At 60.0% G+C, this 23,068-nt stretch overlaps 7 protein-coding genes across 7 annotated transcripts; 5 read left to right on the plus strand and 2 right to left on the minus strand.

The window, feature by feature from the left end:
• Positions 1 to 596: 596 nt before the first annotated feature.
• On the plus strand, positions 597 to 4,983 carry SDRG_01485 (hypothetical protein). The gene is made up of 3 exons (XM_008607012.1): positions 597 to 1,422; positions 1,474 to 1,593; positions 1,649 to 4,983. The coding sequence occupies exons 1-3, from the start codon at positions 652 to 654 to the stop codon at positions 4,937 to 4,939; spliced, it is 4,182 nt and encodes a 1,393-aa protein (XP_008605234.1). The 5' UTR covers positions 597 to 651; the 3' UTR covers positions 4,940 to 4,983.
• A 418-nt stretch (positions 4,984 to 5,401) lies between these two features.
• SDRG_01486 (hypothetical protein) lies at positions 5,402 to 6,860 on the minus strand. Its single transcript, XM_008607013.1, has 8 exons — positions 6,780 to 6,860; positions 6,667 to 6,733; positions 6,459 to 6,619; positions 6,256 to 6,403; positions 6,082 to 6,208; positions 5,866 to 6,036; positions 5,706 to 5,812; positions 5,402 to 5,660 (listed from the first exon to the last, which is right to left on the minus strand). Exons 1-8 carry the CDS (start codon positions 6,815 to 6,817, stop codon positions 5,484 to 5,486), a joined length of 996 nt encoding a protein of 331 aa, XP_008605235.1. The 5' UTR covers positions 6,818 to 6,860; the 3' UTR covers positions 5,402 to 5,483.
• A 397-nt stretch (positions 6,861 to 7,257) lies between these two features.
• Positions 7,258 to 9,995, plus strand: SDRG_01487 (hypothetical protein). The gene is made up of 10 exons (XM_008607014.1): positions 7,258 to 7,391; positions 7,439 to 7,548; positions 7,593 to 7,668; positions 7,712 to 7,773; positions 7,823 to 8,543; positions 8,597 to 8,897; positions 8,947 to 9,093; positions 9,143 to 9,407; positions 9,457 to 9,702; positions 9,749 to 9,995. Exons 1-10 carry the CDS (start codon positions 7,310 to 7,312, stop codon positions 9,944 to 9,946), a joined length of 2,208 nt encoding a protein of 735 aa, XP_008605236.1. The 5' UTR covers positions 7,258 to 7,309; the 3' UTR covers positions 9,947 to 9,995.
• A 283-nt stretch (positions 9,996 to 10,278) lies between these two features.
• Positions 10,279 to 15,468, minus strand: SDRG_01488 (hypothetical protein; the record flags this gene model as incomplete). The annotated part of the gene is made up of 1 exon (XM_008607015.1): positions 10,279 to 15,468. A coding segment is annotated over one exon (5,144 nt), but the record flags the coding sequence as incomplete, so codon positions are not given.
• A 1,048-nt stretch (positions 15,469 to 16,516) lies between these two features.
• On the plus strand, positions 16,517 to 18,488 carry SDRG_01489 (hypothetical protein). The gene has a single exon (XM_008607016.1). It carries the CDS (start codon positions 16,974 to 16,976, stop codon positions 18,435 to 18,437), a length of 1,464 nt encoding a protein of 487 aa, XP_008605238.1. The 5' UTR covers positions 16,517 to 16,973; the 3' UTR covers positions 18,438 to 18,488.
• A 379-nt stretch (positions 18,489 to 18,867) lies between these two features.
• SDRG_01490 (hypothetical protein) lies at positions 18,868 to 20,874 on the plus strand (the record flags this gene model as incomplete). The annotated part of the gene is made up of 2 exons (XM_008607017.1): positions 18,868 to 19,702; positions 19,749 to 20,874. Exons 1-2 carry the CDS (start codon positions 18,876 to 18,878, stop codon positions 20,872 to 20,874), a joined length of 1,953 nt encoding a protein of 650 aa, XP_008605239.1. The 5' UTR covers positions 18,868 to 18,875.
• A 301-nt stretch (positions 20,875 to 21,175) lies between these two features.
• On the plus strand, positions 21,176 to 23,031 carry SDRG_01491 (choline dehydrogenase; the record flags this gene model as incomplete). Its single annotated transcript, XM_008607018.1, has 4 exons — positions 21,176 to 21,967; positions 22,011 to 22,207; positions 22,254 to 22,355; positions 22,407 to 23,031. The coding sequence occupies 4 exons, from the start codon at positions 21,176 to 21,178 to the stop codon at positions 23,029 to 23,031; spliced, it is 1,716 nt and encodes a 571-aa protein (XP_008605240.1).
• Between the last annotated feature and the right edge of the window lie 37 nt (positions 23,032 to 23,068).

Below are 23,068 nucleotides of genomic sequence, written 5' to 3' on the forward strand. Positions count from 1 at the left end.
CGAGAGCTTGCGTATGCGGACCGATCTTACGTGCAGTCTATGTACGTACTCTCAGCTATACTCTCTTGCAATGACCATGCTCCTTTGGTCTCATCCAAGGGGAAGTTGTTGCCTTGGTCCCATGTCACTTTTCACTGGAGCGGTGGGTACGAGGAGCTCTGGCTGTACTACAGTACCAAGTAGTAATGTGTAAAGACGTCCATTGCGCGACGGTCCATCGCACATCGTGACAGCACTCAGTGCACCCACCACGCTTCTGGCTGCCGACTGCGAAGATTCGGTCACCTATTTTCGATGCCAAATGTGCTCGACCAAAGGCTCCATCTCGCTCGACGCGGCTGCTTCCTACGCTTGTTGTCCAGGACGAATGGCAGTTGTAACGTGCAAGGTCGCACATGCTGCGAAGACCGCGAGGAGCATTACGCGGGTGCGCGCCGGATCTTGAGTGGGCACCGTAGACGATGTCGATACAGTTGCCTACGTACGCTTGAATTTGCGACCTAGTGCTTGCAAATACACTTGACATTTGTATGGACACCGTAGTCTACGGGAAACGTGACAGTGCAATCTCGTCGAGTTCCATCTGAGTCGGAACGGAAAGGCGAGGTGCAAAGAACGACCACGGACTTGCCATTTGGACTTGGTCGCCCCATGCCACAGCTGGCTCAACGTGACGTCCGGCTGCTGCATGCGGCCACGGAGCTCCGCGCGCCGATTGAGACGTGGACGCTGCCACGCCTCTTTGCACACACAGCGCAGTGCCACCCGAATGCGATTGCGCTCAGCATCGCTGCGTCGGTCGACTCGGACGCAGTTGTATCATTGACGTATGCGCAGGCGCTAGCGTCGGCGACACGCATGGCGCATGTGCTCGATGGCTACCACCGCGAGACGCCGTTTGTCGTCGGTGTCTGGCTCGACAAGAGCCTCGAGCTCACGCTCGCGATCCTCGCGACGACGTTTGCGGGCGCCACGTGGCTTCCGTTCGACCCGGACGCGCCCGTAGAGCGCGTGCGGCTGTGCCTCGAGAACGCGAACGCCGCCGTCCTCCTCATGGACGATCGCCACGCATCCATGGTCTCGGCGGCGGACGTGCCGGCGTCGTGCACGCGCCTTCGCTACACCAATCTGTCGACGCTAGCGACGAGCGCGCCGACAACCGCGCTGTCGCACCCGCCGACGCCGTCGACACCAGCGTACTTCATCTACACCAGCGGCACGACAGGCACACCGAAAGGCATTTCGATCTCACACCAAGCCGCGACGCTCTTTGCGTATTCGGAGTCGTCCGTGCTCGGCCTGCGCGCAACCGATATCGTCTGGAATGGATTCTCACCTGCCTTTGACATGTGGGTCGAGGAGACGTGGTGCGGGTTTGCGCGCGGATGCGAGCTCGCGATCGCGCTCCCCGGACAGTGGAAGGTGCATCTAATCTTTTGGCTGGCCTTTCTATACGAAGCTTTGTTGCTGTAGGACATTGGTCGTCTTGTCGATGTTTGGCACCAGCGCCGCGTCAGCGTCATCACAGCCGTGCCGACGCTCATGGCCATGGTCTGCAGCGAAGCGTCGCTGCCACCGCTCGTGCGCCTAGTCGTAATGCGCCCATCTTTGTGAGCCCCGCGAGGACTCAATGGTTATGTGTGTGTAGAACGTGGGTGGCGAAGCGTGTCCCGCGTCTCTCGTGACCAAGTTGCACCGCGACGGCCTCGCCATCTTCAACACGTACGGGCCGACCGAGACGACCGTCACGTGCACGTACACGCCGCTAATCCCGCACCAGGTTGTGACGATTGGCAAGCCGCTGCCGGGGTACCACGCAGCCTTGCTTGCGCTGCCCGATGAAAACACCACACTGGCACCAACGATCGAGCTCCTCGCACTGAATGAAGGCGCGACCGGGGAGCTCGCGATCGGCGGGCCGTGCGTCGGCGACGGCTACGTCGGTCTCCCCGAGCTCACGCGGGAAAAGTTTATTGCGCACCCCGTCGTGCCCAACGAGCGGTTGTACCGGACGGGCGACCTCGTCACGATCGACGGCGCCGGCGACATTGTGTTTCTCGGGCGTATCGACACGCAAGTCAAATACCGCGGCTTCCGCATCGAACTCGGTGAAATCGAGGACAAGCTGAGCGCACTCGACGGTGTCGCCGCGGCCGCCGTCATTCTCACCAAAGATGAGCCGCAGCGCTTGGAGGCCTACGTCGTCTTGCGCGAGGCGAGCGCCGTGAGCAGTCTCCGCGCACGCTTGACGCGTACGTCGCTCATGGCCTACATGATACCCGACGCCTTTGTGGCCCTCGCATCCGGAGAGATGCCGCGGCTGCTCAGCGGCAAGATCGACAAGAAGCAGCTCCAAGTGCTCTCTCGCCAACGCCGACAAGTCGATGCAGCACCCATGTCGTCGGGCCCTATGTCGTTTCCAACGTCGCTCGAGTTTGTGCTACACGTGTGGCGCGCGGCCTTTCCTGACGTTGCCGTCGACGCTTCTTCGGACCTTTTTACGGACCTTGGCGCCCACTCGATGCTCGTGGCGCAGCTCGTGAGCGCCCTCCGCGGTGGCCATCCGTCGCTGCTGCTCAATCCGCTCGCGTCCGTCGGTCTCGTGGACCTCTACACGCTGCGGACACCGGATGCGATCGCCGCCAAGTACCCAATGGCGTGCGCGGTGCCCGACGTGGTCTCGGACCGCCCCGCGTTTCGCGTTGTGCCGGTGTGGCGCCACACGCTCTGCGGCCTCGTTCAGCTACCGCTCTTGGTTGTGCTCTACTTTTACTACGCGCTGACCATCTTGGGGCCGTTCGTCGTATCCGACTACTACTATGCAACCACGCAGCGCTTTGGCGTCTCGATGCTGAGTCTCTACGCCGCGTATGCACTTGCACCGTGGATCGTTTTGCTCTCGGTGGTCGTGGCCAAGTGGACGCTCTTGGGCCGCGTGGCGCCGGGTGCGTACCCGGTGTGGGGCAGCTTTTACGTGCGCTGGTGGTTTGTCGGCCGCCTCATCAAGCTCGCGGACCTCCGGCTCCTTGGCGACACGTACTGGCTTGCGCTGTGGTACCGCTGTCTCGGCGCGCACATTGGCCACCACGTGCATCTCGATGTGCTCAATCTCGTGGCTTGTGACTTGCTCTACATTGGGGACCACGCGACGCTCGGGAAGCAGGTGCTCTTGAGCGCCGAGTACGTCGACAATGGCGTGCTGCACCTCGGCCCCATTCGCATCGGCGCCAACGCTGTCGTTGGCACGTCGGTGACGATTGAAGCCAACGTGCTCATCGAAGATGGCGCGGTCGTCGAGAGCATGGCGGGTGTCGTCACGGGCACCGTTGTGCCAGCGCGGCAGATCGTCGCCGGGTCGCCCGCAACTGTTATCGGTACCGCCGACGACTGGACGCTCTCGGACATTCCGTCGCCGGTCCGCACATTTGTGGTGCGCAGCGGCCATTTGTTGGCGTTTGGGTTTCTGCTTCCGGCCATGAACACGCTGCCGCTGGCGCCCGTCTTGTACCTCTTCAACGTCCCGTTCTTCCCAGAGGATACGCCGATCGTAGCGCAGATGCTCGGGCTTGCAGGTCTCGTCGGTGTCGGGTACGTATGCACGGTCACGGCGCTCTTGGTTGTGACCAAATGGCTCTTGCTCGGCAAGGTGCAGCCGGGCACCTACCACACGTACTCGTGGTTTGGCGTCCGCAAATGGTTTGTCGACGGCCTCATGGACCTCTCGCTTGACACGATTCATACACTGTATGCGACAGTGTACGCGTCGCTGCTCTTGCGGCTGCTGGGCGCGTCGGTCGGTGCGCGGACGGAAATCTCCACCGCGCGCCACATGACACCGGACCTCGTTTACATTGGCCGCGAGTGCTTCATCGCGGACAACGTCCTCCTCGGCGACGACGAGACGCGGGGCTACACCATGACGCTGGCCGCGACCATCGTTCATGATCGAGCGTTTGTCGGCAACGACTCGGTGATTCCGCAAGGCTCGATCGTGCCGTCCGATTCACTTGTCGGCGCCTTCTCACTGCCCTTGCCCGACCTTGAAGCGGGCCAGAGCTGCTTTGGGCTGCCGCCGATCCTAATGCCGTCTCGGACAACGACCGACTCGTTTGACGCGGCGCTCTTGTACCACCCGTCGCGAATGCGCCGCTTTGGCCGCCTCGTCGTCGAGACTCTCCGCGTGTGGTTTCCGCCGGCGCTAGTCTGCCTTGGTATTGGCACATCGACGCAGCTCTTGTTGCAGCAGTACCCTCTCCACTCGGACGACGGTGGGTCGCTGGCCAACGTCTTGTATCTACTTTTGGCGTCGCCGTTCTACTACATTGGTTGCATCGTGCTGCCAAGCGTGTCGATCTTGCTCGCCCTCAAGTGGAGCATCATTGGCCGGTACGAAGCGGCGCTCCTCCCCATGTACTGCTTTGGCGTCTGGTCGACCGAGTTTATCACGGGCGTCCTCGAGCATCTCAGTGTGTTTGTGCTACTGCCGCTTGTCGGCACGCCGTTGCTGCCGTGGATTTACCAAGCGTTTGGCGCGACCATTGGCGCCCGCTGCTTTCTGGGCTCGGTCGACATTCCCGAGTTTGATATGCTCCGGTTTGGCGACGACGTAGCCATCAACGAGAGCAGCTTTCCGCAAACCCACTTGTTTGAAGACCGGATCATGAAGATTGGCCCCACGACGCTCGGCCATCGGTCGACCATGCGCATGTTTTCGACGCTCTTTCCCGACGCATCGATGGGCGACGACACGACGCTCGCGTGCAACAGCGTCGTCATGAAGGGCGAGCGGCTCTCGGGCGGCAACATCTGGACCGGCTTTCCGGTGTCGATTGCGCCGCCGTCACCGTCGCTCGTGACGGTCCTTGTGGACGATACGTTCGAATTGTTGGAGAAGAAGGAATCGACGCCCACGGCCGACGATCCGCTCTTGGAGGCATAGCTAAAATATGAATGTTTTGTGCTGTTGAATCATGTATTTTGGCGAGATGACATGTGGAATATGCTGTCGTGTGGGCGATGCAGGCAGGTTCCCACAACAACGGCTCGACCAATCCCGCCGATCGCAATGCGTTTGGCCAACTAATGAAGCTTATGCCTCAACATGGGTTCTTGGCCCTTGACGTGGGCTTGACGCGGAAAGAACCGACCCGAGTGGAGCCTTGGCCAGGACTCGGCTTTTATGTACGGGCTGCGATCGTGCTTCTCTACGACACTCTCGGGCTACGTCGACGACCTTTGTCCTCCACGAGACCGAGGCTGCTCCCTCGTTCAAGGTGCGGCGGCAAAATGCCAAGCTCGCGCACGGCAGCGATCGATGCACCGCACGCGGCCACGGACGCCGTTGCGGGCGTATACGTTCGACTGGCCTAAGGCCCATGCTGTCCGCATACCTCGACGCTACAGCTCGCAAATGCAATAGGGGTAGGGTAATCAACATTTGACGTTGGCTGTGCGAAATGATATCGGTCGAGGTGGCGATGACCTCAGTAAAAGACACTGAGCGTGCGGTGGTGGAAGGGCAGCGCTTCCTTGGCGTTCTCGCCAATCTGCCAGAGAAGCCAGTCGAGCTCAATGACCTTGATGCGGTGGCCCTTGGCTACGAGCGCCGCGTGGAGCATCTCGACGGCTTGGATCGTGCACGCGCGAATTTCAATTTCCATCTATTTGAGTTTGGGTGGGGCGGCCGAGGACCTTGACGAGCTTACGTGCGAGCCAAAGGGGATCTGCTGCTTGGCCTGGATGATGGCTTCGAGCGCCGGCGTGTACTCCAAAACACCTTCGGGGCGCAGCACTTGGGGCACGCGGTAGTCGGCTACGCTCGCACGTTAGTTTCGACTGCAGAGTATTACACCAAAGACGGTGTACCAAACATCGTCAAGCGCTCAATGTCGTAAAAACCGCAAATAGTGTGCGTCGACGGGTCGTTCTGGACGACCACACGGCGACCGTACGCGGCCCAGACATCGCCGACGAGGATCTGGACGCGCTTGTAGAGAAACACTTGGCTGCCCTTGTAGACAGCGTGGTCCCGGAAGCCTGCGCCGAGTCATCGCACCGCGTCATGGACAGGCAGGACGGTACCCGGGAAATGCGCCAAAACGAGGAGCAGCACTTCGACGGCCGAGTATTGCGCTTGCCGAATGAGGTTGATGGCCTTGCCATCAAAGAAGCGGGCGAGACCAGCACCGAGTTCGCGGACCTTGCGCACCTGCAGGAGAACGTCGGCATCTCGAAAGAAGAGTCGGCACGACGCACCCGCTCATCGAGCTGCGGCGGCGAAAACGGCGCAAACCACGAGGCGACGGTCGCCGCGTCGACGGTCGCGAGGCGGTTGGCGTCAAAGATCGTGGCGTCGGCCGTCAGCGCCTGCTTGAGACCCCGCGCCAAGTGCTCGTACTCCATGCTACAGCGCATGGATGAGCCTCATGTGTCTACTGCGCATTCGAGAGAGGTCGTACTCGGGCGTCGGCCAGAAACAAAAGTTGAGCGCGTCTAGGACAAACACGTATTGGCACGTGAGCGGCCCGTTGCGGGCAGCGTCGTCAAAGTAGTGGACGTCGCCAAAGTCCCACGCAATCTGGTCGTGGATCGCGTCCTTCTGCCCGAGGTACACGGCTTCCTAAAAGACCATGAGGCCGTGACAAGGCCGCGATGATGTCGTCGCACCAGCTTCTCGGTCAAGGCCGCAATGCCAGCAGGGCTAATCTTGACGTGATCGGCCTCGGCGACAACGCTGATCGCATCCATGAGCCATCGCACGCAGGCGCGCAAGCACGTACCGGGCGGTGCTCTCACGGACGTACGTCGTCGGGTCCATCGCTTCTTCGGTTGGGTTCAACTGCAAAGTTGCTCAAGGTGGCATGCAAATTAAAGGTGGCATATTGATGCCGAAAATAAGACCCACAGGCAACCAACTGGCGCCCAAGCAGACAGCCGGACGAGCACACCCTCTCTCAGCAGGTGCTGTTCGTCACCGAGTCGAAGAGACGTTGCAGATGGGTGTTGGTGATGACCGCATTCGCGCCTCGTGGTCGCGTGGTGCCGAAAATAACAGCCCGATGCCACCTTCAAATGTCCTGTTTTTACTGCTTTCGGGCGTCAAATCCTGATTAAAGCGTGTGGGGTGCGCAGCCTATGTCTCTGCGTGCGAGAAGTACGCGGTTGTACGTTTAAGCTTGTTGTTTGTATAGATGTACGTTGTACGGTAATGTACGCAGTTGTATGAAAACAGGCTGTGGGTATGAAATTCGGCCAAAAGCCGAATCTTTCGCGGTTCGATTTGTTGATTTTCTGTGAAGACGGCAGCAGCATGGCAAGTCGTGAAGTGCTCTCGGAGGCGACGAGCATCCATGAGGGCCCGGTGCCCACATACCTCCTCGACCAGATCGCCGGTGCGACGTCGCGCCCATCACTGCCCGCGCTTACGCCGCCTGCGTAGGCCAAGTGGGCGCCCACGACGGCTCGGGCGAGAAGGTGGCGGATTTTCTCCTCGGGCGCATGAACAAGAGCAACGCGAACGTGCGCCTCAAGGCGTTGCAAATCATCAGCGTACGTGCCGTGACATCGTCCTCAGAGGCTCACGCGGTCGCTAGCATTGCCTCAAGTGCAACAACCAAGGCTTTCTCAACGTCGTCCGCGAAGACGAAGAAGACATCCAGCAGCTTGCGAGTACGTCTCTACGCGACAAGAGAAACGATGCGACCTCGTGTAGATGGCCCATTGGACCCGTCCATTGGCGATGAAAAGACCCGCCGTATTCGAACGACTGCCCAGGTACAGCGTTTTGCCCAGGACCGAGCACGGTCTGACCGAACATATGCAGGAGATCCTCACGTTCTTGAACGGCGGCGCGGCCCCGAGTGGCAGCCCCATGACGCAGAGCCCGCAGCCAGGCTACGGTGCCAACCGATCGTCGCAGTACGGAGGGTATGGCGGTCCGCCGCAGGGGTATGGTCAACAAGCCGCGCCTGTGTGGGGCAACAGCAACAGCAGCAACAGCAGCAACAGCAATGGTCCTAGCTACGGCGGCAGCCAGTACCCGACACCTGGTCAGCCGGCCCCATATGGAAACCAAGCGCCTGGGCAGTATGACCAGCGCCCGGCACCGTACAGGGATTCGAGCCAAGGTGCCAGCCCGTACCGCGAGCCGTACCCGTCCTCCGGGCAGCAGACGTGGGGCAACAACGGTGCGGCACCGGCGCAGCAGCGACCTTCCTTTGGCGGTGGCGCGACCACGACAACGTGGGGCGCCTCAAACGCCAGTGCTCCTACTGTGCCGCAGTACGGCCAGCCGACTCCTCCCCAGTATGGCCAGCCGACTCCGCCTCAGTATGGCCAGCCGACTCCGCCTCAGTATGGCCAGCCGACTCCGCCTCAGTATGGCCAACCGACTCCGCCTCAGTATGGCCAGCCGACTCCGCCGGCGTACGGACATCGCTCCAGCACGTCGAGTTCAATTGGTGACGGCGCGGCTTCGGTCTCGGGCAACGCGTCCGGTGTCTGGGGCAAAGGCGGCTTTGAGCGACGCGAGTCACAGGCCAACGGTGCGTCTTGCTCCTTCTCACGTTGTGCGGTCGTGGACGATGGGGCATTGTAGATCCCAACAACATTCGATGGAGCAGCTCCCGGGACAACCGCCCGACAGTCCTTGTCGGTGCCAAGAGCTCGATGTTTGGCCCAACGCGGTCGATGCCGTCGGTTGGCAACCCGATGATGCAGGGCAGCGGTCTCTCGGGCATCGGCGTCGGTATGGGCGTCGGTGGCATGAGTGCGCCGCCCGCCCCGTTTGCGTCGTCTGGCCCGCGCCTCCCGACCTCGAGCCTCCCGGTGCAAGACAAGCCGTCCACTGCATTTAGCCAAAAGCTCGATGTCATCAAGAAGAAGGGCATGGGCGTCATGTACCGCCCATCTTGTCCTATGGGCATATATGGATTATTGTGTGTATAGAGACATGTGGGACCGCCGCAACATGGACAAGGAGATGGCGTCGTCCTTGGCCGAGCACGACGACTACGTGCAAACTGACATTCGCGCGATGGACCGGGGTGCCACGTACAACCCGGGTGTGACCATGGGCAGCTCGGACAAGAGCGGGTACATTGAGTAACACATGACGATCGTATGATGCGACTGCGCGTACTAGCGACTATGAACGCACGTTGATTGACGACTTGTGCCCGCCGGGCGGTCTCGCGCGCGCGCCGCCGTCGGAAAACCTCAAGCGCTTTGTCGACTTGGCCAAGACGCTCGACATCCACACGATCGGCGAGCTCCTCCTCGACAAACTCGAGGACAATTCGTGGATGGTGCGTCTCAAGGGCCTCTGCGTCTGGGAAGCGCTGCTTGATGCGCCCGGCTGCTCCCACTATGGCGACTGGCTCGAAGAAAACATTGAGCTCGTCCAGCACGTACGTTTGGTTTCTTTTTGTGCTGCAGTGGACGAACGGCGGCATGTAGCTCACGCAAGATCGCAAGTCGCATGTCGCGATCAAGGCCAAGCAAGTGCTCACGCTCCTTGGGATTGATGTCGGCGACCTTTCGGCGGCCGCACCCAAGCAGTCGCCGGCGCGCGCGTCCCGCCCATCGGCCGAAGTCGACATTCTCGGACTTGGCATGGGCGGTCTCTCGGTCGAGACGGCGCCAATGCAGTCGCCCGTCCAACCGCCGCCTGTTGCGGCGACGCCACCACCGATGGTGACACAGGTCTAGAGACGAGTGGGCTCTGTACAGGCTGACGCTTATCGCGTAGAACCTCTTGAGCTTTTCGCCGCCAATGCAGCCGACGCCGGCTCCGGCCATCGTGCCGCCGTTGATGGCCACACTGCCGCCAGACGCTACCCGGTCGCTGAGCGACTTTGGAAAGGACCTTTTTACCCTCGCCAACTCACCGCGCGCACAGCAAGCGGCGACGCCGAGCGGCGAAAAGTCGGCCTTTTCGTTCATGTAGATTCCCTAACCCTTTCCGACAACAGCGTCGTCTACTATGTTTTCCAGTACTTTTCAAAACACAACTTTGCCATGTGTGTCGACTGCACCAAGTGCACAGCTCCGGTCGTTCGGTGCGCCGGTTCGTGACACCGCCTCCGTCACTACGTTCTCTCCAAGACCGCAGACTCTACGGTGCTCCGACTCGCGACGCTGTAATCAAGAAGATGTATCTCCTTGCAGTACAGTAGCTAACAGAGCGCGTCGCCAAGCGCATTCAGGAATCTATATCGTCCACACGTGACCCGCCGCCAGCGCCGATCACCAGGGGTAGGGTAGGGTTGGGGATTTGAAAAAAATAAACAACAAAGCATTTAAAGTTATCTCAGGTGAGGGTATCCTAGGTGTCTGCAAGCGGCAAGGGCAGTGCACGCGCGCGGTGGTCGGTGCAGGTCGGTGGTGGAAGCACGTGGAGGCGCCACTTTTTAATATCGAGCACATAGAGCGCGTCGCGATAGCGCACACTGAGGAGGCCCGCGATCGTGGCCGACGCCGAGTCGAGGTAGTAGATGTCGCCTTCGAGCCATTGGGCGGCGTTAAAGTGGTAGTGGGCCGACGCATAGAGCAGCTGCGACTGGATCGATGGCGGTGGCACCTCCCGACACCGCATACGCTGGAGCAGATACGTGCCAAGAATGAGGCCATTCGTGACCCCAAAGAGCCCGAAAAACCGCGCTGCACTGCCGATCGCGACGACACCGCTTTCGCACACGAGCTGCGCGTCGACGGCGGGTACGTCGCAGCGGCGGTCGATCGCAGCGGCGTGCGTCACGGGCGATACGAGGCTCCATACCGCGACGCTCGCCCACACGAGGAGGCTGCTCGGACCAGCATACAGTGGCGTGTACTCGCGCGTGTAGAGCGACGCTAGGTCGTTGAGGAGGAAGACGACCCACGTGGCTTCGCCGCCAGCCATGATCGTCGCGGGCCAGCTCGGCTGCAAAGCGCGAAAAAAGTAGAACCCGAGATGATCACTCTCAACGTCGAGCCGCGCCGTCGAGAGGAGGCAGAGCGCCGAGACGCTGCGCAAGAGCAGCAGCGGCCGGCCGATCCAGACAAGACCGGTGACGCGGTTGATGGCAAAGAGGTTGAAGCCGTGGACGCAGCCGCGGCTCCAGAGCACATGCCCGCCCGTGAGAAGCGCCACGAGCACGAGGACGCTGGTGACGTACAAGAGGACGTAGCGCGCGTATTTTGCAACGTTTGTGGGCACTTCGAGCGCGTTGACGGGCCCGACAAGCACGGGATTCCCGGCCGAGAGCGTGACGATTCGGCCGTGGCTGCCCTCAAACGACACGACTTCGCGTACGCCACGCAGCCATTCGAGGAGGTAGAGGAACCCAAACACGTGGAAGGAAGGGTCGTGCTCTGGAAACAGCGGGGATTGCTGGAGCAGGATCGAAGAGCTATTGGCGTCTTGCATGTACTGGACGAGGCGCAATTGCTGCACCGTGTCGTCATCGTAGACCGCGGTGACCAAGGACTGGAGTGTCTCGTTGTGTGGCAGTAGTAGCACTTGTAGCAGCTGCGTAGTCGAGACAAGGAGGCTCAAACACGCAGACGATGACCCCCACATATGGTCGCACGCGGCCGTCGCGTTGAGTTTGTCGGTGGAGACCAGCGATTGCGTCGCGCTTATCGCATCAAAGACGATCGAGTCTTGGTTGTTGCTCGAACAGACACCGGCGTTGGAGAAGAACTGCAGCACGAACGTCGCCGATGTGCTCTGCCTTTGGCACATGAGGTCGCCGCCGACAGACTCCAAAGTCGCCCACTCGGTCGGTCGCGGGAAGAGCGAGACCGACGGGGCAATCTGAGCAAATGCGGTACGTGCGTCAACGCTGGCGGTGGCGAGGCTCGTCACGATGGCTGCTCGAACCTCCACATACCACGTTTGCAGCGCGATTGGAAAGGCGACTCGGCGCAAATCAATGGTGCCAAAGGGCCCCACCGCGGCTTCCAGGGCTGCCAGCGCCGGGTCGAGTGGCGCCACGAGCGTCAAATTGCGCGTGAGCACGGACGCGATGGTTGTGTTGCCAAAGGCAAACATCGCACTCTCTCGTAGAAGACTCGAGCCTCCAATGCCCGAGACGTTGGCCGTCACCGCCCAGAGGTAGCTCGCGAGCGGCCACTGCATTTTGAAGGACGTTTGCTTGGCCGTGTGGAGGGACGCGTTCGACGCACGCAGCGAGATGGCATAGCGCGAGTTCAGCGCCGTTGCGATCGCAAACGATTCAAACACACCGAGTTGCTTGTAGTTTTGCCACTGAGTCTCGTACGCTCGAACGCCGTGCTGGCGCCAATAGCTCACTTCACCGTCGATTGAAAGGCGCGGTGCGCCGAGCGTTGCGAGCCAGTCGCGACCGGATGCACTCGTCAAAAGGTGCGCTTCGATCCCGATGACAAAGCCGGGATACCACCACGCGTGCGAGAAGGCCACATTGCGCAGTAGCGGCTCGAAGTAGACAGCGCCATTCGAGGCATTGCACTGCGCCTGGCGCGTCGACGAGACGGCCATGGTCCACGACCGGCTGAGGTCAAGAAAGCAGTAGCTTGTTGCGATCCACGGCGCGTCACTGCTCTCCATGTGGCGAAGACCCCGCACGACAGCCGGCAGGCTGTTGACTTCGCTTTGGAGCATGCTGGCGTACAAGTTGGAGACTACGGTTGTTGTATCCGTGAGGTTGTAGCGGTTGGCGTTGTCGCGGTATCGACTCTCCGTGAGGTCGACGCCCGCGACCGAATTGGTCACTTGAAGCTGTTGGACAAACCAGTTTGCGAGCAGCGTCTGGTGCCCCGTCGCGTTGAAGCCCGCCCACCAGAGATCGTTGGCGAGCGCGGTCTCGGAGACGTAAATGTAGCTGCAGCTGCCGACGACGGAAAACACAACGTAGAGGAACCCAGCACTGGCTTTGAGCACAAGGCGATGTGGCACCTTGAGTGGAAGATGCCGGGTCGTCAGCTTCGTCTGCAATCGCGGCCCAGCATGGAAGCCAACGCGGAGCCAGAGACTCATGTCGACAAAGCCGCGCCGAAGCGGAAGCAGTCCCGACATGATCGCACCCACAGGATCCAAGTGCCCGGCGGTACCATGAACGAACGCATCGGCGGACGCAGCCACGAGCGGACCAGGCTCGCTCCGAGGGTCGTCATTGGTCGTATGCATCCACAGCGCCGGCAAGAGCACGGCGAGGACGTTGGCTGCCAAGAGGTCATAGAAGCGGGTCGCGCTTCCCACTTCGATGCGGCCACCGGTGCATGTGGCCGACAAGCCGAGTTCCAAAATATCGCACTTCTGGGCAATGTGCAAAGTGGCTTGAAACGGAGCCAAGACGTCCCAGAAGACGAGGAGCAGCCACGCCGCGAGGCTGCTGAGGGGCGCATACGTCGGCGCCGCCCGCTTTGTCAATGGCAAGAGAACGTCGACGAGCACATAGGTGGCCCACGTTGCCTCGCCCGACAAGACCATGGTCTCGAGCACCGAGCGCGGGGTAAAGACAAAGCGGGAGACGCCCGCGCGCGTTTCAAACGTCATTGGCGACGTACTCAATATCGCAAGCGCGGTGGCGCTGCGCAGAAGCAACATCGGGCGGCCGATCCAGACCAGACCCGCCACGCGGTTGAAGTGCAGGAGCTGGCGCGGCCGCTTGGATTTCGTTGATGCCAGTAGCACGGCAAGTGCAAGGACCGAGAGGACGCTTGTCACATAGAGAAGGACGTACCAGACGTACAACGCTACGTGCTGGGGAAGCTCGAGGGGATTCGCTGCCAGCGGCGTCGGCGGCACCGATGGCGACAAGAGCGCAAACGACCCGTTGTCACTGTCGTACTGATAGCCTTCTCGGTCGCCTCGCATCCAATCGAAGAGGGCTAGGTACCCAAAGAATCGCCAGGGGCCGGACTCTACCCAAGGCTGTGTCAAGAAGCGGACGTCGGACCCATTCCACGCAAACTGCACCAGCGTCAAATGAAGGCGCTGGATCGCGTTGTCGGTTGCCGTGGTATTGGCAAACGCTGTGGGGAGGCCCGAGGTGTCCAGCCAGGACGCGACGTTCGTCAGCACCGAGAGGCATATATCGCGACTCGCAGCGCCGTCACAGTGAGCGCAGATACCATTCGCGTCAGCAGTCGGTCCAAACATCACCGAGGCAAAGAGCAAGGCGTCAGCGCCCAAGACCATGGAAAATGGTGTCGGCGCAGAGCACGAGTCGTACAAGCCCAGTTGGTCTTGCGCAAAGGGCAGTGGAGCATTACCAAGGCACATGGGGTTGCCACCAAAGTAGGAGAGCCCGGGTGCCCGCCACGGGGTTGGCAGCAGCGACACGCGTGGAGAAGGCCACTCGGCAAATGAGGCTGCGAGCGATGTGTTGTGGACAATACGTCCTACCCAATTTGCCATGTACTGCGCCAAACACTCTGCAAGTGCCTTTGGCTTGGGAAGAAGCGTGATATCTATGCTGCCAAAGGGCCCCATGTACGAGCGAATGGCCACTTGCAGTGGTGTGTCATTCGCGATACCGTACTCGACGGTTTCCCAGTGCAATTTGACGTCGTCGGAATAGGCGCTCGCTCCACGCACGAGGCTGCAGTTGATGGCGAGGCACTCCCAGAGGTCGTTCCAGATGCCGTTGTACGAGTTGGTCATTGTCCAGAGCGCCAAGCCGCGAAAGTGCCTCGCCACTTGGTGGATCGTCACAACTTGGACAATGCCGAGGGCATTGACGACCTCGATCGTCTCGGTGAGCCCGACCTCGTAGTAGTTGTTGACTTGGGTCTGCCAGTAGGTCAAGCCATGTGATTGCCACAAGGCGACTTCGTCCTTCGGCGACAAAAGAGGGCGCGCCCAGAGCGACTGCCACCAGGCATTCTCCGACGTGTTGAGCGCTGCAAAGATCGCAACATCGAGCGCCGTAGCATACGCGCCGTCAAGCACGTCGCGTGGCACGGCGTTGCGCCACAGCGGCTCCCAGTAGACCGCGGCGTTGCTCTTGTACTTGGAATCGCACCGTTCTTGGCGTGCCATCGTTGTCGAGACAGCGTAAATCCGAGCCAAGTCGACGTAGCAGTACTGCGAGTACATGCGCAGCATCCAATCAAAGCGCGTCGCGCGAAGGACAGGCAGCGCCGTCTCGAGCGACAGCGGCGAATAGAGCACGGTGCGCGCGAGTGACACCGTCGTGTCGATAAACGTGGGTGCAGCGTCGTAGGATTTGCGCACACTCAAAGTCGGATCAAAGAGCGAGCTCGATGCCGTGCTGCTCTGCTGCAAGAGGCGCTGAAAGAGGTCCCCGAGGAACGTCTGCGCGCCCGACGTCGAAAAGCCGGCCCACAAAAGGTCGTTGGCGAGACTCGGACGCACAAGCAGGAGATAGTACCAACCGCTGAGCGCCGTCAGTAGCACATAGCCGCAGTAGAGAACCCACGACGTCCGCGATGCTGCCTCCGATGGCACGAACGCGACCGGTGGCGCGGGGGCAATCATTCGGCAAACACAGATATGAAACGCGGCCGGTTGAAACGCTTTGCGCGCCGAGCCCAGTTATTGGCCCTCCAACAATGTCCGAGTCGCTTGTTTCATGGTAGGACTGCTTGTGCGGCTATGCGCGCGGTCGATGCTGCTACCTCTCGATGGAAAAGGGAAAAGCAAGCTAGAAGAATGAGCAAGCGATCCACGGACATCACCATCGCGCACCCGTCCGCACCTTTGCATTGAATCCGAGACATGCGATCCTTGCACAGTGATAGTACACGGCTGATGACGATGGCTGCGACTTCAACATCCCGTCTTTGCACCTAGTGGCTGCGACCAGCGCAATCGGCGACCGCGCGGTCGACGCACAAACGTCAGACGCCGCAGCGAGCAAAAAAGAAGGGCGCACCCATTGGTGCGGGTTTCTATTTCGCAAGCACATCCTTCCAGAGCGTTGGACGACCCTTCACAAAAGCAACGACCAGCAAATAATCCATTGAAGACGTAGAAGAAGCCGCGATGAGAGTGGCACGCTGTCGCCCACATGTGTGCCCGTGGGCATGTTTGAGCTGAGCGCGAGGTAGCCGCGTCGTCGTCAAGCTTCCGCGGTGCTGATAACGCCAAAAGACATCACGTCAGAGGTCAAAAGCAAGTCGATACGTCATGGCTTCTCCCAGGTGCTACGAACACAGAGCATCGCTGTCCACCGTACAAACCAGCTGTTTTCCGTCGACAGCCAAAACGTGCACCTCTGGCACCGCATGGTGTGGCCTGTCTGAGGCCTTTGACGTGTTCACGCTACGAAAAAGAGTTGAACACCGGAGGATGCCACGTCCCTGGGATATCAGGTCTCTTGCACCGCTGGGATTGAAGCCACACTTGCTGGCTCAAGTCCACCTGGCGATGTTTGCTACTGCTACGTTGTTGAGACGCCGACGCACGAACGGGTAAGGAACTGCGACGTCGCCCTATCGGGTGCGGCCTAGCATAATCCACGACGAACGGATGATGCTACCGCACCCAAAGGCATAAGCTTTGGGGCGCAGAGTCCCAATTCCGACGACCGACCTTCAAGGTGGTCAAACCCATGCGGCCAGGTGCGACGGCAAACTTCAATGAGCGCTCACGTGCTGGTCTTGGCGCAAACGTTATCAAATTTGTCGTCTGCCACTGGCCCCAGGCACTGCCGCGCGTCCCATAGGTCTCGCTTCTAACGACTCGAGCGCCAAGTCAGCGTAGGTTCCCACTCTAGCCTTCTGCGCAAGTACCAAGTGAACATCCTCGAGTTTCTGAGGAGTTGAACTAGCCTGTTCCGCGGGTAGCAAACAGTGGAAGGGTGTCTATTTCCAGTGGCTGGTTTCTGTTTAGTCCACTTACAATCCTAGCATCTCTGCAAAGGGCTTGATGTGTCGTGTCACCGCACGCGAGCTTCAACTTGAACCTTGGCAGCAAGGGGCTGTCGTGGTTCTTGAGGGCAGTCCTCTCTCGTACTTTCCATTTTGCCTCACCTCCAGCAACCATGGGTCTCGAAGACGGCAAAGACTACGAAGCGGTCGCCACTCCCATCGACAAGGGCCTTGACGACGAGCCCTCTGTCGACAAGCCCGTCCAAGGCTGCTCCATCCCGTTCATGCTCATCCTTTGCGCGCCCAAGATGGCCATGAACATGGCCTGGGCCGCACAATGGGCCGCCCTCGGCCCGCTCCTCCAGATCCTCCTCTCGTCGTCGTGGGTCCAGGTCGTCCAACTTGTCGGGCCCACGACCGGTCTCCTCGTTGCACCGACGGTCGGCGTCCTCTCGGATGCGAGCACGTCCAAGTACGGTCGTCGCCGCCCGTACATTTTCTGGGGTGCGATCACGAGCGCGCTCTGCTGGCTCGTCATGATGCACACGGTCGACATTGGCGAGGCGCTCGGTGACACCAACACGACCATGATCAACAAGTACGTCGCCGACAAGACCGAGGACCTCATCGACCGCAAGTGGACGACGTTCTTCACGGTCATTTGCTACATTTGGATGGACATTACGTGCAACTTGACCCAAGTGCCTGTCAACCTCATCATGGCCGACTTTGCCGGCGACCGCCAGGTCACGGCTGCCTCGATCGGCGGCGCCTACTCGATTGCCGGCTCCTTCGCAGTCTCGGGCTACATCCTCTTCTTTGGCGCGGCGCACAAGACGATCAAATCGTTCATGACGATGCTCATCGTGATCATGCTCGTGACGACGATGGCGGTTGTGATCTTTGTCAAGGAGACGCCGCACGTGCCGGTCGTGGCTCGCAAGAAGGGCACCGAGATCAAGGCGGCGTTCGTGGCCGTCTGGACTGGTATTCGCTTGCTGCCGTACACGCTTGCTGTCTACGCGATCTGCTTTGTGCTCATGCAGTACGGCTACACGGCCTACAACGGCGCGAAGGGCCAGTTCTTTGGCCTCGTCGTCAAGAACGGTATCTCGACCGGTGCGGACAAGTGCGGCGACGAGTGCAACCAGCGCCAGATCGACTTCAACGACGGTGTCCAGATTGCAAGTGGCACGACCGACACCGTCTACAACTGCGGCAGTCTTCTCTGGCTCGCGGTGCTGCCGTACCTCGTGCGCAAGTTTGGTGCCAAGAACGTCATCACGTACGGCACGGTGCCGCAAGTGCTCTTGATTCTCATGGCCTTCTGCAAGAACATTCCCGTTGACATTATCATTGTCATTCTCTGCGGGATCACGCAAAACACGATCAACACGCTGCAGATCCCGACGATTATGCACATTGTCGGGCACGAAGCCGAAAACAACCTCGGTCTCTTTGCCGGCGCGTTCAATTCGGCCAACTGCCTCGGCCAATTCCTCAACTTTGCGTTCTCAAGTCTCCTTGTCAAGTCGGACATGGGCTATGCCCTCCCAGTGCTTGTCGGTGGTATCCTTACCTTCCTCGCGCTCGTCATTGCCTTCTTCAAGCTCGACCTCAAGATGAACACGATGTAATCGTCACCTGCTGTCCTCTGTCTCTATCAACACGTAGCGTTTTGTACTTATGCGGGGTCCTTTCATTGTGATGTCAGTACTGGCAGGTGTCAACAGAGCACAGTTTGTACACTGTCTCGCATCGAAACGTCGAATCGTCTATATATTCAACTTCTGTTTGCATACACTGTGTCGTCCACCATACGCTGTTTTTTCATGGGACCACCGCGTTTGCGATGGGAGTCGGTGGGGTTGGCGTCTTGCTATTCGGTACCGGTCCACAGGTCAGCAGTACCTTCAGCATGGCCAAAGATATGCTCTAGGATTCGCCATGACCCCGGTCGCCTCCAGTGCATTCTACTTCGCCATATGCGCGTAGGCAACGACCCATGTTCATCCAGACCCCAAGACCAGAAACGGATGACCGTGTTGCCTATTTTTGGTGTGCACTGTCTACTCATGGTAGCCGTGGCACCAGGTCCATGCGCCACCGACTTGCACCGGCGGTATGAGCCGCCGCGATATCTCTTCAGCACGTCACAGCGCGCGTCTGTGCTGCTCTGCGTCGTATTGCTCCACATGCTTTCGGTCTTTTACTTGACGGCAATGTTCATCGTCTACTGGGTACTGCCGCCCAGCGAGATGTGTATCTTCCACGTCTACAGCCGTCGGCTCTCCCTTGGCACGTCGATGACGCTCTGGATCCTGCACGTGCACGGCATCGTGCTCGTCTTTGCGCCGCGATACCACCGCACAGAACGGAGTTGTTGTATCTGGCGCCACCGATGGTACCGCCTCGCGTTTGGTCGCTATGGGCCCTTTGGGCTCTACGGCCCGCTCTACAGCGTCCGTCTCGCGAGCAAGCTCGTGCTGCAGCTGCCCATGCAGATCTTCCGCGCGTACCAAATGTCCCAGCTTTTGACGACCCCCATGTCGGCGTTTGCTTGCACGCTCGTGCTCGGGCTGCGCTGCAGTGTACTGCCGGTGCTTTTGCGCCTCCCGTCACCTCATGCGCGTCGCTGGACGCCGGCGATTTTCGAGGCGGTCGTGGATTTTACGCTGAGCACGGGTATTCCGCTCTGCCTCATTTTTCCGGCGCTCCAAGAATATTATTTGGCGGGAAACAAGTACGTGGTGCAAAACCATGTTTGGCTCAATCAGAGCCTCATGCTCGGGCGCTTTGTTGCGATGACGTCGTTCTTTGATGTCTTTGCGTCGAGTTTCTTCTTTGTGACGAGCTACTTTTCCCTCGTGACGCTCAACCATGGCATCCGCGTGATGAAAGGGTACATATATTGTCTATCCTTGTAGAATGACAATAATGTCCATTAGACACTACATGCAGCATCGCACGAGCTTGGAGCAAGGCCTTGAAATCACCGCGCGCATCGAGTTGCGGACCCGGCTCGTGCAGCGCAGCTACAAGGTGTTTTGGTGCGTCGCGGTCTCGACCAGCGCTGTTCTCACGGCTGTTGCGATTACGAGCCTGTACCGGTCGCCCTGCCCTACTGGGTGCAAGCTGCAGACGTACCCATGGTTTGCTCTCGAGTGCACTTGCATCATGTTTACGCTCAACTGCAAGCACCAAGGCGTCGGCGACGTCGACTTGTTTATTCGCTCGCATCTCCGCCACGTCTTTGATTTGAGCATTCTGCAGTGCCCGCTGCCCCGCGGCCTTGCCCCTGCGACGATGCGAAGCTTGGACAACGTGTATGCACTCGCGCTGGATGCCACGTCGACAATTGCATGGGACGTCCCCCGCGACGCGATGCCGCCGTCGCTGTACGCGGTCTACCTCTACAACATGCCGATGCCATCGCTGCCGACTGCTATCGCCGATGCGTGGCCCAACTTGCAGTACCTCTTTTTGCGCAACTTGGGCTTTGCACAAAACAAGACACTGGGGCGCTGGCCGCAGCTCAGCCGGCTCTTCCTCGTGGGACTCAACCTCTCGGACGCGCCGCTCGAGGCGCTGGCGCCCACATTGACCCAAATTGTATTGGACAACAATGCGCTGAGTGTGCTGCCAACACCATTATTGTCACTCCCACAGCTCACGATGCTCAGTCTCATCAACAATTCGATCTCGGTGCTCCCGTTCACGGCGCTGCCACCGACGCTTCGCAATATCTACTTGGGCGGCAACCCGATTCATGCGGTCCCGGCCAATTTGTCCTTCGACTTGCTCGTGTCGACGCGGTTGAACCTCCGCGATACGCCATTTTGCAACCAACTCCTTATGTATAACGCGTCGCGCCACGCTTCGTGGGCTCTCTCGCCGATCGAGCGCAATATTGTGGCCATTGGCGCCGACCAAATCTGCGGCCACGCCTGCAACGTGGGCTGCCACGACTACCAGATCGGCAACGGCCAATGCAACCTGCCCTGCTTCACACCGGCTTGTGCGTTTGACAAAGGAGACTGCGTCGACTACGTCTTCCCGCTCGACGAAATGTGAGCCAGCGTTCGCAGCCCGTTGGCGCAGGCGAGGCAAGACGCGCCTTGGCTTCGGGCACTCATGCAGCATCATATCGGGTCCATACCCGGCTGTGTGGCCTGTCCATGCACTTTCCAAGCTTGCTACGACTTGTGTGGGCGGGCAGCGCCTCTGCGTACCATCATGCCACGGCGAAACAGCGACGACGGCCGAAGCCAGCTGCGAATCAATCGACCCGGCAAGTTGAAGTTGGCGGGATCTTAGTCATCCGGATAAGCCGCCGTCCAATCGGAAAGCAGGGGGCATTCGATATTTTCGTCGCATGTTGGCACGGTGGCTGGGGCGAGCCAAGGCGGCGCCGTCGCGTGCCGAGTACATCATCGTTGGCGGCGGCTCGGCGGGCAGCGTCCTTGCGAACCGCCTCTCCAAGGACCACTCGGTGCTACTGCTCGAAGCTGGCAAGAGCGACAAGGGGCATTGGGACTCGTGGAAGATGAAGATGCCTGCGGCGTTGACGTTCAATCTGGCGGACGCACGCTACAACTGGGCGTACATGACAGAGCCGCAAGAGCACGTCAACAACCGCCGACTTGCGTGGCCCCGCGGCCGCGTCCTCGGCGGCTCGTCGTCGCTCAACGCAATGGTATACATTCGCGGCCACGCCCACGACTACGACGACTGGGCGCGCAGCGGCGCGACAGGCTGGTCGTACGAAGACTGTTTGCCGTACTTTAAGAAGGCGCAAGCGCACGAGCTCGGCGAAGACGCGTACCGGGGTGGCCACGGCCCACTGCACGTGACCCGTGGCACGCAGAAAGACCAAGTGCTCTTCAAGGCCTTCATTGACGCCGGCATCGATGCAGGGTACCCGTTCACAGACGACATGAACGGGTTTCAGCAAGAAGGCTTTGGCTGGATGGACAGTACGATCTACAAGGGCAACCGCTGGAGCGCGTCGGCCGCGTACCTGCACCCGATCGTCCGAGAGCGATCGTCGCTGCACATCATCACCGAGGCGCTTGTGCATCGCGTGCTTTTGAACGGTACGTCAGCGACGGGCGTCGAGGTGTCGGACGCCAGCGGCAACCTCACCACGTACACGGCCGAGAAGGAGGTAGCTGCGAACATGCATGTTGGCTCGACCTACGGTGAACTAGGTCATTCTGTGTGGCGGCGCTATCAACTCGCCGCAGACGCTGCTGCTCTCGGGCATTGGACCCGCGGATGCCTTGCGTGCCCACGACATTCCTGTTGTCGCCAACATTGCCTCCGTGGGCCAGCACATGGAAGATCACTTGGACATGTACGTTCAGTTCCAGTGCACCAAGCCCATTACGCTACACAACGCCTCATGGTATACACTACCATCATCACTGTCGACTATAATTCTGCCTCTCTAGGAAGTACCCGCACAACATGGTCGCGATTGCGCTACAGTGGCTTTTCCAGCGCTCGGGGCAAGGCGCGTCTGCGCACCTCGAATCGGGCGGCTTTATTCGCAGGTACACCTTGACCTCGTTCACATGGTATAGACTAACGTATGGAATGACTAGTCGCCCGGGATTACGCCAGCCCGATTTGCAATACCACTTTTTACCCGGCGCACTCACCGGTCAGCTCACGCCAGGTCCTGTCCATGCGATGCAGGCGCACTGCAGCCCGATGCGGGCGACGAGCCGCGGCGAGCTCACGCTGCAGTCGCGCGACCCGCGGCAGCCGCCGCGCATCGACCCGCGATACCTCTCGACGCGCGAGGACGTCGACGACATTCGCAACGCAGTGCTTTTGACGCAGGAGCTGTTCCAGCAAAAGGCCATGGACCCGTTCCGCGGTGAACCGCTCTCGCCCAACCGCCTCTTTGGCGACAGCGAACATGCGGCCATCGATGCGTGGGTACGAAACCATACCGAGAGCGCGTACCACCCGTCGTGCACAAACCGCATGGGTACCGACACGCGGACGACGGTCGTCGACCCACAGTGTCGCGTACACGGGCTCCAGAATCTGCGCATCGTCGACGCCTCGATCATGCCCAACATTGTGAGCGGCAACCTCAACGCACCGACGATCATGATTGCCGAAAAGGCTGCCGACATCATCCTCGGCCGCCCGCCACTGCCCAAAGCCAAGGGCATCCCGGTCTACGAAGCGCCGCGCTGGGCAACCCACCAACGCTAAACCTGCTCTAACATACTGACATTGTGTGGTGCTGTCT

This window comes from Saprolegnia diclina (genome assembly GCF_000281045.1).
Source record: "Saprolegnia diclina VS20 unplaced genomic scaffold supercont1.3, whole genome shotgun sequence".
NCBI classification, from domain to species: Eukaryota; Oomycota; class Saprolegniomycetes; order Saprolegniales; family Saprolegniaceae; genus Saprolegnia; species Saprolegnia diclina.

Excerpts from the sequence above, each read along its gene's own strand:
- SDRG_01486 (XM_008607013.1), bottom strand. The coding sequence starts at position 6,817 with ATGGACCCGACGACGTACGTCCGTGAGAGCACCGCCCG. Across the intron at positions 6,734-6,779 it reads GTCCGTGAGAGCACCGCCCG|CGTTGTCGCCGAGGCCGATC; the intron begins GTACGTGCTTGC and ends GGATGCGATCAG. Across the intron at positions 5,661-5,705 it reads AGATCCCCTTTGGCTCGCAC|ATGGAAATTGAAATTCGCGC; the intron begins GTAAGCTCGTCA and ends AAACTCAAATAG.
- SDRG_01487 (XM_008607014.1), top strand. The coding sequence starts at position 7,310 with ATGGCAAGTCGTGAAGTGCTCTCGGAGGCGACGAGCATCCATGAGGGC. Across the intron at positions 9,408-9,456 it reads ACATTGAGCTCGTCCAGCAC|CTCACGCAAGATCGCAAGTC; the intron begins GTACGTTTGGTT and ends GGCGGCATGTAG. Across the intron at positions 9,703-9,748 it reads CACCACCGATGGTGACACAG|AACCTCTTGAGCTTTTCGCC; the intron begins GTCTAGAGACGA and ends CTTATCGCGTAG.
- SDRG_01489 (XM_008607016.1), top strand. The coding sequence starts at position 16,974 with ATGGGTCTCGAAGACGGCAAAGACTACGAAGCGGTCGCCACTCCCATC.
- SDRG_01485 (XM_008607012.1), top strand. The coding sequence starts at position 652 with ATGCCACAGCTGGCTCAACGTGACGTCCGGCTGCTGCATGCGGCCACG. Across the intron at positions 1,423-1,473 it reads CGCTCCCCGGACAGTGGAAG|GACATTGGTCGTCTTGTCGA; the intron begins GTGCATCTAATC and ends TTGTTGCTGTAG. Across the intron at positions 1,594-1,648 it reads CACCGCTCGTGCGCCTAGTC|AACGTGGGTGGCGAAGCGTG; the intron begins GTAATGCGCCCA and ends ATGTGTGTGTAG.